This window comes from Trachurus japonicus, chromosome 16, assembly GCF_045865225.1.
Source record: "Trachurus japonicus isolate A0001 chromosome 16, Traja_1.0".
In the NCBI taxonomy this organism is placed as follows: Eukaryota; Metazoa; Chordata; class Actinopteri; order Carangiformes; family Carangidae; genus Trachurus; species Trachurus japonicus.
This window is the reverse complement of record NC_140922.1, coordinates 24,068,920-24,084,820: the sequence shown is the minus strand read 5'-3', so window position 1 is coordinate 24,084,820 and position 15,901 is coordinate 24,068,920. Positions and strand designations below refer to the sequence as shown.

At 41.3% G+C, this 15,901-nt stretch overlaps 1 protein-coding gene across 2 annotated transcripts in view; it reads right to left on the bottom strand.

Moving 5' to 3' along the window:
* LOC146972461 (zinc finger protein 236) overlaps positions 1–9,319 on the bottom strand; it is a 55,916-nt gene extending 46,597 nt beyond the window's left edge. Inside the window, exons 1-6 of one of the 2 annotated variants that reach the window (XM_085802681.1) lie at positions 9,160–9,319; positions 7,622–7,761; positions 4,047–4,211; positions 3,741–3,919; positions 2,112–2,242; positions 698–870 (exon numbers count right to left, since the gene is read on the bottom strand). In XM_085802681.1, the coding sequence (XP_085658807.1) occupies positions 698–870; positions 2,112–2,242; positions 3,741–3,919; positions 4,047–4,211; positions 7,622–7,761; positions 9,160–9,211 (840 nt within the window). In that variant the 5' untranslated portion in view covers positions 9,212–9,319. The remainder of the gene's footprint in view (positions 1–697; positions 871–2,111; positions 2,243–3,740; positions 3,920–4,046; positions 4,212–7,621; positions 7,762–9,159) is intronic. The other variant, XM_085802680.1, reaches the window with a different exon arrangement.
* Positions 9,320–15,901: the final 6,582 nt, after the last annotated feature.

The window sequence follows — 15,901 nt, the reverse complement described above, 5'->3', positions numbered from 1 at the left end:
GTCAGTGGACTAGGAATATATATTAACATAGAACAGAGTTACTCAAGTGAGGAGACCACATATATTGTACAGTACTTGGGTCACTGCAATTGAAAAGTCTGTTTGATTTTCCAACAACTGTTCATCACATATTACTGCATGTCACACAGAGAGTGACCAAACCAGTCAAACTTGAATTATCGTCATTTGAGAGCCCTCATTTACAAATCTCTCCCCAGGTACACAAGCAATGATACCAAGGATAGCAAGAGTATAATCTGCCCTGAGCTCAAGTTCCCAAAATAAATGACAAAATCAATTCTCATTCACTTTGCATTCTCATAGAGTAACATTGGCTCTTCTATTTAACAAACAGACACATATATTAATACAACTTTGAGTGTGAGATGTAACGGGTCATCCTGCCCCCTCTGTCTTTCACAGATAATAAAAGCTGCAGGAATTGAAAGAACCGAATCAGGATTTAACACAGAAAGAAATGAAAGAAATCACTAAGATGTATTTCTAATTGTTGCTTCAGCTCTCTGAGGATTTAAATAGAGATGGATCTGTTGTACTGGTGATGGGAAGTGTCTGACATGAACTTTGAGAAAACTCTATTTTTTTTCACCTCCTGCCAACTGCCTGTTTGATTTTGGTAGGCAATTATCACATCACACAGAGATTAGTATTGGAACCTGCAGCACTGTGCTCTTACCTCAGAATGAACTCTCTGTACGTGGGAGTGCAGGTTCCCCTTCTGGGAGAAGGACGCCGGGCAGAATATGCAGAGGTGAGGTTTCTCTCCGGTGTGTCTCACCATATGAGTCTGCAGCACCACCTTCTGGTTGAAAGCCTTGCCGCAATGTGTGCACTTGTAGGGCCTCTCACCTGGAGGGAAGGGCAAAATTCGGTCAACAGGAGCTGGAAATGTCATTTCTGGAATCTTAATGAATACTCCAAAATTAAATTAATATACAGTTGGGGCTTCTTCAGCATTTCAGGCTGGTTACAGCAGTGGATTAGGCCATCAATATGCTCTTTTTCAAGATTCAAGATGAAAGATTTACTTAAAATGTTCATATTTTGCTTAGATTATGCTGTTTTCTTCCCAGTTTCAAATCAGCTTTAAATCAATTTTATTAATTTGCGAGAAAAAATGACATCATTCCTTGGTTGTGTCCATCTACTTATGCCACCGAACAGACCCATTACGATATCAATGTGACTGTATGCAAATTTGTTACCATGGCACCAACATGTGGCTTCTAGTATTATTTCAGGCCTCAAATACAATCTTATCTACTCCACTGCAAGTCAGAGAGAGAGAGTGCATATTGTGTGTATGTGTGCGTGAGTGTGTGTCTCTTTTCTCCCTAAGTGACTCCTCACCTCATCAGCTTAAGGGCTGGTTGAGATTTCAAGCACAGAGGAACCAACTCCATCCACCATTACTCATACAGCCAGCCAGCAGAGCAAACAAATTAACATGTGGATGATGTAGAAACAACATGTGGGTGGGAGCCGCTGGCTACATTTACCTGAACTTAGGCGGCTGAACGACCACAGAGAAACACAAGAATATTAGAATTTAAGCAGCATATTGCAATTCTACCCACACAACATCTCTGCGTGACAGCTAAGTGATGAATCGAGCTGAAACGGAGAGAAATGGAGCGTAAACACAGCATTCCACTCAGGGATCGGTGGGCTTATAGTGTGGAGTCAGATAATCGAGGGAAAACTTCATCAGGAAAGAAAAACAGTTCGGTTCAGAAGAACAAATATGAGACTTTGGTTATGAAATGCTGCCTAGAATCCAATTAAAGGACCATTTAAAAACTGAAATCAGCCGAGAAGACTGGCAATTCTCCTCTCGGTGTCAGCGCTGCCCACACACCCACAAGCTCTCCTGCTGTGACGGTAACATACGGCTTTGGAACAGCAGGTTATTGTTGAGCCTGGTGCCACTGCCCACCCACGCCTTGAGACAAGATCCAGCTCAGGTTTCATAGAACCCGCAGACCAGCATCAAACACTTGGGAATTTGTACAGTGCATCCTAGATATACGTTATGTCTCGATAAGCTACACACACACACACACACACACCGTCCAGTGCTTTTCGCTCACCTGTGTGTATTCGTATGTGTCTGACGAGCTGGCTGGGCTTTTTGAAAGCCTTTCCGCAATGATTGCAGCTGTTTGTGAACCCGCTGCGATCGATGTTTTTCTTGTAGTTTCTGGAACTTGAGGTGAGTGGCCTGAGGAGGGAGCAAACACACAAAAAAAATGTTTTTATACAACCTGCAGTAACACAGGGCCGCTGGTTATTATCAATAACACAGCAATGCACAATAGGAGCACAAATCCTTTCCATCTCTGTAGCAGCTACTGCACCATGAAGCAGCAAGATACAGCTGACCATCAGACTGCGCAAGGTCACTTTGCAAGATGTTTGCTCAGCAGTTTGCAGTCACCAATTAGATTTAGGTCAACTGTGCAACACAATGGCAAAGCTATTCTACAACAAGTCTCACAGTTTGGTGTTTGGACATCTTTCATAAAATGTGACTGATAATAATATAATGTTTTCATATGTGTTCAATATTTCCCTGACAGTACCATTGGTTTAGGAGTGTTAGGAAGTGTTGCATTACCCCTAAGTTTCTTATTGCTTTTATTTCCATGAACCTAATAAGAATGACAATAACAATGACTTTATTAATCCCAAAAGGGAAATATATTTATTCGTAATTACATAGAAAAACTTTAAATCATTGTTATGTGAATCTAGACAACAGGTGTAAATCTGCTGTTGAGCCATTCCTGACACGTTTACACCGATGTTGTCAACATCAGCGTTGATTAATGTGAACTGTGCAATAAACAAAAGGTGCTGACGACTGCTGTCAAGATTCCCCGCTCTTCGTTTTCACCATCATTGTTGGTGTGTATTTTCTGTCCCCTCCACTCGTCTGCAGTCACATATTCTTCAGTTACTAGTTTTAGATCCTATCTAAAAGCCATGTACAAAACAAACTGCACTTGTGACATCCTTCCAAGCTCTTCCTTGTAATTGTTGCTGTAGCAAGGCTGGTTTAAGACCTTGGTAACAGTCTATAGATGATTTACAACACTGAGAACAGTTGTTCAGTGACTATGGATATTCTCATTCATCCAGGTCATCGTTCTTTTCTGGGCAAATTGAATCATAGGCAACTGGACTTGTATTTATTTTATTATTTGTATTTGTTGTATTATTAGACAAATACAAGTCCAGTTGCCTACAATTCAATTTGCCCAGAAAAGTTGTTCAGTGACTGGATTATTCAAGCTTTCACAAATTGCTAATGCTAATAAAAAATCCGAAGTTTAGTTCACAAGGCATGTATGAAAGTGCAGCAAAAACTCAGATATCATTAGATTAGATACCAAATAGAATGGAAGTTTATCCCTGACCACAGCTAGTGAATGTTTGTCATTATTTAATCTTCTGGGAAATGGTTCCTGTATCGTGAAGGGGTTTTACTCAATATTATTAGTAATATCACTCAGGAAATTCTGTAATATAGCCTGATGTTAACCCACCTAAAGATTTTTAACAAGAAAGTGAAATATCATCCTCAGAGTGGTAGACCTTAGACTGTTAATTGTCTGAAAGAAGACCTACAAATGTCCTTTTAATAGCTGTTAGACTGGTGCAGTTTTCTGTCTGACTCAGTGAAATGTAATAAAGTAATGTCTGAATCCCAGCCTGACCTCATCTTGACGTGAGTCTTTGTGTGTTCCTTGAGGTGTGCAGACGTCTTGAACTCCTTGTCGCAGGTCTTGCAGGCGTAGACCTTGATGCCTGACAGCTCCTTTCGATGCTCCTCCAAGTGCAGAGAGAGCTGGCTCTGAAGAACAAACTCATCTCCACACTCTGCACAGATCAAATTCTGCAGTGGTTGTCACAAAGTAAAGAAAGGACAGAAAGGACAGGGGGGAAAAAAACACAGTTTTTTTTATTATACTGTCACAAAGTAAAACACAAAAGTTTAATGTTTGATCGTTTAGCTGACTCACCTCCTCCTTCTCGTGCAACATGATGTGAGATTTGAGACTGGCGATGCGGGAGAACTTCTTATTGCACACGGGGCAGGTGAAGTCGGAGGTGGTGTGTGTGGACTTGTGGAGAGTGAGGTTGAACTCCACGTTAAACGTCTGCGGGCACAGGTCACATCGATGAGGCTGCAGAGAGAGAGGAGACAAGTTTCACTTCCTGTCATACACAGTGATCTCGCGTCTTTCACTTCAATTGGGGCGTCGTGTGGAGCAGTGGGTTGAGCAGGAGCCCCATATGCAGAGGCTACAGGTCTCGCTGCAGTCGGCCCCAGGTTTGAATCTCGCATCGGGACGGCCATTTACTGCATGTAATTTCCCCTCTCTCTGCCTCTCCATTTCCTGTCTCTCTCAACTATCCTATCACTTAAAGGGTTAGTTCAACATTTTGGCATTTGGTAGTCATTTAGTCATAGGAGTAGGTCCATTACCTTTAATTGTTGGTGCCTGTTGGTTTGAGATCCATGGGGCAGAGCTGCGAGCTGCTCAGCTAACACGGTATGATTCCCTGTACCTCAAAACAACAATCCAACAACTCCAAAACGCTCTCATGGACAAGTTGTGACCTGCACATTCCCCACACTATGAAATAATCATGCATAATTATGTAACATTACGACACATTAAGCGAATACTCAGAACTACTTGTGCTTTTGAAACCACTCCGTGTCTCCGCCCAGCAGCCGTGTCTGGAATGTAGTTCCGGCTTTGCATTTGCCTCAAAAACAACTCTGTATCATAATGTTATTGACAGGGGACAATGTACTGTTACCTCAAAGTGCAATGAGCAGCTCACGTCTCTGCCCCGTTGATCTAAAAACAACATGCACTGATTAACAAAGGTAATGAACCTACTCCTATGACTATTGGGATTATGGCAATAGGTAAGTTTGCCGAAATGTTGAACTATCCCTTTATAGACAAAAGCCCAAAGAATATACTTAAAAAAAAATCTTCCTCTTCAGTGCAGTTCTTATAGCTGCTAACATTTATTTTCGATGGAGACGGCTTAGACAAACCAGAAGAAGTCACTATGGTACTTCAATAAGTGGAAGGAGCTGTGCTGAAAGTACAGAATATGAGCAGATAACAGAAAATATTTCTTATGAGGCAGAAATGGCTCCAATATTAAATTCAATTTCTATTAGAGAAACCAACCGACTTCATTTCAGAGTACTTTCTGAATCTGGTGAGGGCCGGGAGCAAGCACTGACACGCCGAGACTGACTAAGAGTGGCAGACCCTGAGGATACCGCTCTTCAGTCTAGAGAGAGTGCCAGTGTAAGTGAAGACATTGGCCTTGAAATTGAAATGTCCCACAACTAATGGTACAGGTGCAAATGAAGAGAGGACAGTAGAGCAAAGTAGACATATGACACAGGTTTCTCTTACTCTAGTATTCTTGTTAACCACATGGAGTGTGGTTAGCCTATAAAGTTGACCAAGACAAAAAACTAAGAAGCTATAAGCAACTGGTAAGTGGAGAGATCCAATGACTATAAAATTAATTAAAATTAATTTTTTAAGAGTGCACTCATAACATAAATGAGACATGCATCTGTAATTACAAAGCATAATTTTCACAATTAAGTGCTCCTTAGAAATAAATGCCCTCACAGATCAGTGCAGTCACACTGCTGACTCCAAGAAACGCCACTGACAAGTGCAAACACATCACTGACCACACTGAGTGGATCTGATTGATGGGCAGTAACGTCCTTCACACAATACCGTATATCAAGACATGCTTGCTAATTATCATACATTATAAAGCTGGTACTGGCTCTAAGCAAGAGAAATTAGCAGCGCCTCCTGACTCATCTGATGACTCAAGAGCTATTAACGCCTTTGTGTTAGTTAGTGCAATATTTATTTTAGGATATTCCTACGTTGAAGCGCATAATGTGGGAAGATGGAATGGAAATTGATTCAATAGCCACTGAATCACATCTACTATTACTGGCGAGTGACCACTGCAGCAGCCCGTGGCTGTGATTCATCAACTAGTAATATTTACAGTGCAATTTAAGACTGTTACTGGCCAAGACAGAGTGAGAGACCCCCGCCAAGGTTGGATGAGAGTCAGTGGATAAACAACTTCCTCTCTTCTCAGTTTTAGCTCTTCTGTGACTTCTCAAATCTCTACAGCAACAAAACACAGAACAAAAACAGCAGTGTATGCATTTGTCCCTGCAATGACTCAAAGCAAATCCAGTCCAGCAGCCAGTCACATAGCGGTAGAAATCTTATCAAGTGTATTTCCATATTGTTAAAGCTATTGAAAATCCCCAGTATTGATTGTTCATTCATTCAGGTGTTAGATTGTGCCACTGCAGTTTCCCAATAGTTTCCACTCTTCACTCTCTGTTTATGATGTGTTTCTTTAGACAAGCAAAACACACATCTTGAATAACCCAGCATCAGGTCTTATTTGGCATTAGTTTATTCAATCAGCTCAATTGAGGCTGTGTTTACATCTTCAGTATCAGTAAACACCCTTGTTGAGTAAAAGCATGAGGCAATACAAAATTGCATGGTTCTAATGTAATTGTGTATACCAGATAAGTCTTAAATGAAGGACAGGACAATGTTGACTAGTAACAGCACATTCCAGGCATTTTAGAAGCAGTTGGCACCAAATGTAGAGATTGGCAGGCTATGCTAAGACCTGTTCTGGGGGCTGCCAAACAAACAATGGCATCTACAGCAGCTTAAAACTTCCACGTTGTGAAAAATCATCTGAGCTGAAAAATCCAGGACACCTCAGGCTTTAACGTTAAGCTGCTAGCTTACCCTACATCCAACCTGTAGCTGGGGCATTGCCATCCATTTCTGCTCTGACCACAGCCAGCCAATTCCTTAGGTGAAGTATTGACATTGGGGGTTTCCTCTACTCTCATGAAGTGATGAGTTTACATTCCCTTGTGAAGGTAATCCATAACAAGAAACAACCACACAGATGAAGCTTATTGCACCACTTAGGGCGTGAATGCTCACCTATCATTTCCATCACATCTCCAGTTTGACATGGCACATATGACAGCTTCTGCCTGAACTTTCTGATTGATGGTACAACACACATGAGGTTTTTTCAACCCAATTGACAGTAAAACAAGCTGAGATCCTAAAAACCCTCCACAATGATGCTATTGTTAATTGCACTGGAAATGCCATTAAGCCAGTACCCAATAAATATTTTACTTCACAAATCACATTTGATATTCAATTACTATGTCAAAGCACTATGAGAACTACCATGTATGTATGCTCTGCATAATCTCAATTGTTCCAACCAAGCAGTTTTTGTCCAGTAATAACACAGTGGTTGTACTTGCAACATGTTTGACCAACAGAAAGCAGATGCACTTCCACTGGGAGAGATGTGATGTCTGATTGTTGCAAGAAATCAAAATACATCTGCAGATGCTAGGCAACCAGCATGCTCTACTGATTTTCTCTGGATAAATACAGGTTAAAACCTGTGTCCATGCTCACTTTCTTGTCATGGCTGACTGCAGTCAGCAACTTGTTGTACTTGCCTTATCGTTGATCTCATGTTCGCGGAGATGCTTCTGCAGCTGGCTCTCTGTGGTGAAGATCTGACAGCATATAGTGCACTTCTTGTCCTTGAGCTCTCCATCACTGAAAGTTTCCCCTTTATTTTCACTGGGATCCGCATCTGATGAGGAACACAACAGAGAACACTTAAATAATCTTAATTGGATTCAAGGGGCTTTTGTCTGACAAGAACGGCTTAAGTAGATATGACAAGAGTGCATCCTCAAAAACATGGATGCTGTGATTACATCTGAGAAGTGTTTTTATACAGTACACACTGCATTATATGGAGTCTTGAGTATTTCAGAGCGGTGGTGGGTTTTTAAGAGGTTGCATACTAAGTACATGACCTGATGTCTGCATAAATTCACTGTTTCTTAAAGTACAAAATGCAGCAATCAAATATTCTAATAAAACAGTGCTCAACTGAGCTTAAAATAAAATAAAATATCAAACCTTACTGATACATTAGTCTGTGTCCAGCACCTAAACCTCTTCAAGTGGAATGTAGCCTATATGATCTAGTTCAAAGGAGGATTGAAAACTATTCCACACTTTCATTTCACTATAGTCAGATTAAAGCAAACAGTATCACTCAATGCACAGTGTTAGTTAGAGACACAAGGTTATTTCGCAACATGCTTGTTTTTCTGTGAACCTGTTGTTGTGTGTTCAACAGTTTAGTCTCACACGCCCATCTTAGCTTGTCGCTGCTACATAGCACCGAGTCAGTATAATGCTTTATTTATTAGACATCAAGCCAGCCCTGCAGTGTTATATTTATGTATGTGTTAATGTTGTTTTCAGCAAAGTTAGACCAGCCATCATCTCCATCGCGTGCTTATGGATCATTTAAGTTACCCGACCAAAGGGGTTAACATAACTTAGCTACATAATATGTGGTTTTGCGATGCTGATTATCATTATGCTAGCAACCAGGATGCGTTTTCGACAACACATCTCAACACTTCTTTAGATGATGTGCAAGCGTGAATGTGACAAACTCGCTGCGACCATGCACAACTGATCCACCACCTGCAGCAGCAGCAGCAGCAGCAGCAGCTGGACAGCCCCGCTCGCTCCAGCAGCGCTACACGGGATCAAAGTAACAATGGCCAACAATATTATAGCGCGTTAGCCCCGAAGCTAACCGTAGCAAAGCGAGCTAGTTAGCAACAACAAGCTAACGACGAAGTAGAAATAAACAATTATTAGTTGTATCCAGCGTATATGAACTAACGTTATATTGTGACAGCGCGGTCGTTCTTCCCCTTACGGACACCAATTTAGACTGGAAGCCAATAAGAAGAGGCACCGAAATGTTATTAATATCATTCCGCCTCAATCACTCCTTCGCCGCACAAAGCAAAGCCCACCCGCAATACTATATCCGGGGACTATATACACTACATTGAAGTGTTATTATATACGAAACAGAGATGTTTATCAAATAAATAGCAGGTTATTTGGATAGCCCATAATCTGTATTTTTTATTCGTTGCATTTTGATACTTGTTACCTGTTTCGTCGTTGCTTTTAACTCTCAGTTTGCGAGGCCGGCCCCGCGGCATAGTTCCAGTACTCAGGGCGGGTGTGCTGTGAACGATTTGCTTTTCAAAATGGCGACTCTCGGTCAGCTGTAGACAGAAGCGTCCCCATGAAGACACACAGCTGCACGGAGTAGGGAGACATCTACCGTTTGGTTCATTGTACAAGCATGATACAGGTACACACATACACAAGTTTGTTTTACTGTTCTGTTAATGAGAGTGGGACAAGCAATAATTACGAATAAGTAATAACTAAATTAATAGTGCACACCTGGTTAATTTTGTAATACCTGTTTTCAAAGAAAATGTGGCTGAATCCATTGTAAATAACATAACATAACATGCTTTAGATCAACATTTGCACACACTAGGGGTCCAGCAGTCTGAGACCGCTTTTTCATGACTGACTATAACTCTTGTTATTTTATGAGAAACAAATGAGCTGCTTGAGGCTAGCTGTTAGCTGCACTGTAAACCCTCAGGCCTCCAAAAGCCTCAGGAGGAGTGTCTGCAAGTTTAGTGGTGATATGAGCAAATTGTTTGGCAATATAGCTACACCACCAAAGCAGGTTCAACACTGCTTACTGAAATGATAAGGCATCGCATTAGCTACTTGTTTTGTCTGCCCCAATGTAGTCTACACATTTTATAATTTTGTAGGCTATCAAATTTTGATGAAGCATAGAATTAACCTGGGGCATGCTAGCAGTTCAATTGAACATGTGTTCAAACGGTCAAAGCAAAGCTTGAAAGTGGACATAGGGGAAACATTTATGACAACATTTCACAAATTGATATTCTGATGAAAACAAACTACAGAGAGATAAGCCTACCAAAAATGCTACAACAAAATTGTAGATTTTCAGCAGTAAATATCAGAAGAAGGTGATTATTGCATTGATTATAATTAAAGTCACTTATCTTGAATCTTACAAACACACTAGCTAAATTGTGATTCACAAAAGAAACATCCTAGTTATTTTGTAGACTACTGCAGAAGATAAATCACAACAGAGCATATGAAACTCAAAATTGCAGCTGATGCATAAAGTAGGGCTATAACTGGAACATCACAAATACCATGAATGCCATAAAAGAATGAATGAGCGACTATAAACTCATGCATGGCATAGTTTAAGTCCCCTAAGAGTAACAGATATAAAGATATCGTAAAGTGTGATATGTTACTTTTGAACAGGCAACTGAGCACCTCAGACACTACTGTAGCCTATTGATTTTCCAACAGGGGTATGAGGCAAGTTGTAAAATGTCTTTGCTGTCTCCAGTAGAGGGAGGCAATGAGTTATGAATGGCTTTTGCCATTTATGGGGCCAATAATCCTGCAGATGCCAACAAGCTGACGGGGGTGATGAAATGGGATTGGTCCTGTTTAGGAGTGTGCTACTGATCTGAGCGGCCTCAAAGAATGTGTGTTCCACTCAGATCTAAGTTAATGACTCCCAGCAAACTGGTGCATTCATTTGAATACTGGCCACCAGGGAGCAGAGTTGTGTATTCAAATAAAAGAAGAACAAGTACAGTATTTCGATAAACAGACTGATTGAAACATTAATAGCAAGTATTTGTTTCAGTTAATTGATGTGATAATAGTGGTAGCCAAAAACAGTAAAACTTAGCTTGCGGTCAATGCTTAGAGCCAGGGGATGCGTGTATGAGTGTGTGTGTTATGCCATTAGAGAAACAATGCACAGAGGAGATCTAACAGGGGAATAGAAGGTAATGGAGAAATCATGAACCCTGGTATCTACTGTAAGATTTTATGTGTTTCAGAACGATCACTGCATTACCTGCGTGTGCCATGGAGTGTGTACAATGTGTTCCTTTTGACAGATCACAAGTTATTATTTCTGCTACAATCAGTATTCAGAGAAGCTGTATAAGGACAATTATTTCCCCCTTCAAGTTAATCTATAATTTAAACGTCTGGTAGTTTGATGAGGTAGTAGATAATTGACATCAAGTAAGTCATAAAGAGCACTGAGTCATATGTTAAGTGTTAAACATAGCGCATAGCAAGATCATAAAAGCATTTCTGTGAAGTTCAAGGTAAAGAGAAAAAGTATAATTACATTTAGTAGTCAACCACCAAAACTAGATATTTTTCATTAAGAAAATAAAGCATTCCTTATCCAAACTAATGCACAGCAGGATTATGTGCAACTATATCATATTATCATCCCCATAAATAGATGCCCATCTGTTGTATGGCTGTATCTTTAGCAGGGCGTAAATCATACTGAATAGGAGCCTGATTGCCTCAGCAACATTTTTCCCTGAGACAGGCCTACAGGTGGAAAGCCTCGACTCTCTCGCTGTGTTTTTCTTTGTTTTGTGAAAGGGGAAGTCAGCCCCTTGACTTTTAGCGAACATGCAACCAACCAAGAGCATGTTCATTGTGTAAGAACATCTGTTCCTGCCACGCCGCCAGTTACTCTCCCTGTCCCCTCGCGGCTGCGCAGGCCACTGATCTCACCACTGAAAACAAAAGACTGGACATCACTCTGACCTTGTGGAATTGTCCACGCCCCTCTTTCCTCCCTCTCCTCTGTTTTTTTTTTATTTTGCACTGTGGTTGGCTCCCTTTTCTCTCACCGCAGTCAAGAGGAGAGTGATCAATCATTAAAATTGTCATGGGCTCTGGGAGTAGGATTGTCAGGAAACCCATCTCTCCCAGAGACATGCTAAAGTCATGTTGTGAAAAACATGCTGAGAGGGGAAAGAGAGTGAAAGAGCTGCTGTTGTTGACTCCTATCTCTTGCCTTGTCATTCATGCTAACAAGCATCAGCAACAACACTGGCATCAATGATACTGGCTGCGCGTTTCCTCAGACTCGGCTAGACATGAGTCAGACTTGAAAATGCGGTGCTTGTTTGCAGTCCTTTGCAGATGAGGTACCTTGTGGAAAACCCATGTGCAATTAAAGATTTATTCCTTGATGTGTTGGCAATCAGAAGCTTCAGTTGCAGTTTATTGACATCAGACTGCTCACAGTCGGAGCAGAAACATTCACTGACTGAAGGGTCTTTGGTGATTTTGACTTGTATGTTTCCCCTTTCAAACCAGGACATTGTTGTCTGCAGCTTCACCACCTCGCAGGCAGACAAAGACCAAGTCAGACTCCCTTCTCAAACAAAGGAGAAATTCAGACCCAATATTCTCCATATGAAGCATGAGGCCGGGCTGTAAATTCCTCGATGGCAGAGTGATGGGGGGGCGGGTTGGCTTGTGACAGGTCTTACGATGACCCTTGGAATGACCTTGTTCAGTAACATTTCACATCCTGCCACTGCTTCTTCTCCCAGGTGTGGCAGAGTCTCCCCCTGCGTTGTCAGAGAGCACTGTCCGAATCCATGAAACCAATCATTCTTTGCCATCATGGAAACAGCATCTGACAGCCATGGTCGCCATGGGCGTCCTCCCCTGTGACCATCCGCAACGGGGGACCAGGGAGGTAAGGCCATGCTCAGCAACACTCTCCGGGCTGCTTGCTCTCTGCTTTCGCAAGCAAAGCTTCTAAACATGCAAAGGATTCTTGTTTTACTTTGAAAAGTCAAACACAATACAAAACATGACAGATCCTCAAGATTGAATATTGGTATGATTTTAGCAAAAACAAGTGATCGAAAACACTCATTAAGAATCACAATGAGAGGTTATTAGCACAAACTGTGTTCACAATAACACTAGTGGAGCAGCGTGTTAGAAAAATCAGTAAACATTAGGTGTGTTATGAGACCTGCAAAATGAAATGTAGGCAGTGAAATGATAATATGTGCATTATTCAGACATTCAGTGTTAGTGTTAGACATGAATATACAGACAGTGTCTCAGTATACGGATGTGTGATGTTCTAATTATTTATTTTTTTTAAACACGCAAAGCTCAAAATAAAGTCAAATTAATTCTGTTAGATGTGACAGAGGTGGTTTGATAGCCATTAAATCTTATTTCATCCTCCCATTGTACCACACTGGTTTGTCTCTGCCTACCTTTGTCTTTTTTCTTGTGCAGTTCTCTGTCAGCGTACTGTGCAGGGGGATGTGGAGATAAGGGAGTTGTTTCTGCATATCTACCATTTAGCCTCCCACTGGGGTGTTGGAGGGAGAGAGAACGGGAGGGGGAGGGTGATGGTGGGCATAATACAAACAAAACCACAGAGCCAATGAAAAAGGTGCACACATTAATACAAAGTAAATCTGAGCTGCTCTAAAATAAAGCCCAACTCACGGTCAGCTGTGCTTGAAAGATGAAATAGCATCGCAGGAGTGTTTTGTAATCAATAATGCATGGCTGTCCATCTTCGGAAAAGAGAAAGCCCCTCCAAACACACCAGAGGCATCAGACACTCTTCATTTCATGCTGAAGGTCAGCAGAGCAGCATGGACGTCCCCACAGTACATAATACGAGGAAGTGAATACGTAGAGGAAAATAGTTTTTATTTTTTATATTTGCTCCCTCTCTTCATATATTTGTGTTTATGTATTATCAGGAAGGGACACTTTTATTAGATTAGGTTTTTCTGATGAAGTGTATTCAGCCTTGTTCCACGATAGTTATGTAATCTGATTCACATAATCTAATTCTTTCATCAACAAATTTTAGACGACAAGATGGATCCTACTTCAGGTTACAGACCATGAGTTACAGAATAAATATTTTGCAGACACAGGGAGGGGATCGAGGAAATAATTACAGGTACGAGTGAAGACCTTCAGAAAACAAGGTGGGAATGAGAGGGGAACCTACAAATAAATGACGCTGTGAATACTTCTCAGTAATTACTGAATAATAACAAGGTACAAACAGGGTAGTTTGCATACTTAGCCTGCATGTCCTTTCAGCTTTGTCTTGATAAGGAGCCAAACTACATGTGACATTTGAACTCATGGAGAAAAGGTAAACAAAACAATCTGATTAGATTTAATGGAAGATATAAAAGTAATTACAGTGAAAATGAGGTGAACAATGTGACACTTTATGAACTAGTGGAAGTATATTTTGTAAAATGTTAAAGGCAATTGAATGTCATGGTAAATAAATTCAGTTGCCTTATACTGCACTCAGTACTTAATTCCTAAGTACCTCTTAAAAGTACCCTAACTACCCCCTTATTCCTTAACCTTTTGTTTTATTGGTAGCCAATTAGTATTTGCGCTGTAATCTGAAGTGTTACCGGGAGAGATTATCATCATCTCCAACTCATTATTATTTCAACTCATTTTGATGACTGTTTTTGATGACTATGATACCACTCGCTGCGACCTCATCCTCACACTCCTCAGTGTTTTTATCACTGCCCATCTGTTCAGTCCAGATTACTGTTAAATATTAATCCCTCTCCACCCTTGCTGCATTATGACAGTATGCTCATCACCTGCTCGAGAGCCGTCGTCTGTATCGATTTCCCTCCGGCTTCTGCACATCTGGATGTTAAATTATTCTGACCGCGGCAGCACAGCCTCTCCTCTCCTCAGTCACTATAAATACAAACATGCATAGCTAGACCCCTAACACCCCCCCGTCTCCGTGCACATTCTTTATACACACGGTAATACAGTGTATATACTCTTCTGTGACTGCCTGAATGCAATAAACATAGTCATAAGAACAAACAGAATCCCATCCCCCACCTCTTATAGCGCTCACACCTCCAGAGTGCTATAAAATTTCTAGTTATGTTTACCCACACATATTCAGAGGCACAGTCACACGCTCGCACACCTGTATGCACGCACATGCATGCACCCACCTTATCAGACTGTAAAAGCCAGAGTGCTGAGCTAATGCTTATGCACCGAGGATGACACATAAGGATAATCAGCTCCCTTCCACATGAAGCTGTGGCCCCGTGACAGCTCAGATCAATTAGACACCATTAAAGGCTGGTCTCAGAACAGCCATGGAGACTTCCTAATGTCTTCTTTCTCCCTCTGCATGGCGCTAACAAAATCCATCTTCTCCCTTGCCCAAACCTAATTACAGGTAGAGATGCACTGTGTGAGATGAAAAGCTGGGAGACGCTTTGATGGATGGTGGGCTGCTGCAAAACAGAGCAAACAGGTAATTAACATGACAATAGGGACGAGGCAGGGGTCTCATACAAAGACACAAGGGTGGTGGTGGTTGTGGTGGTGGCGGGAGCAGAGGTGTGCTTATGTGTATTATGTGAGCACATTTGAGGGGACAAAAGACTCCAAAGTGCACAAATAAAGGGAGCTGATGACGAGAGCTGCAAACTTTGATGTGTGTGAAATCCTTTTCATGGTGTATGTAATGGTGAAGTGGAGGAGATAACAGTCCTACACAGTCCTGCGGGGAGTGACCAGACGCTTAATGGAGGTGTTGAAACCTGGTGCAGAGATAAATAATTTATTCTCCGACAAAGTATACTTCATTAATTTTTCATTACGGCATATTTATGGGCGAATCATGAAGATGTGATAGCTGTGTCAGGTTAAATTGTCAGGTGCGTGGCGTAGGAGCTGCTGAGCTTCTCTGACCAAATGATGTCTCAAAGCTGATTTCAAGGAGAGTATGGCTTTATTATATTATTAAAATATTACACACAAACCATTAATGTTAGGTGTTTAAAGTCTCATTAAGACAGGGGTTGCACAAAAAAAAAGGTGAAATGAAAGCAGCAGCACACACTTCCTTACTGTCATCATATGGCTCATGAGAATAAAAA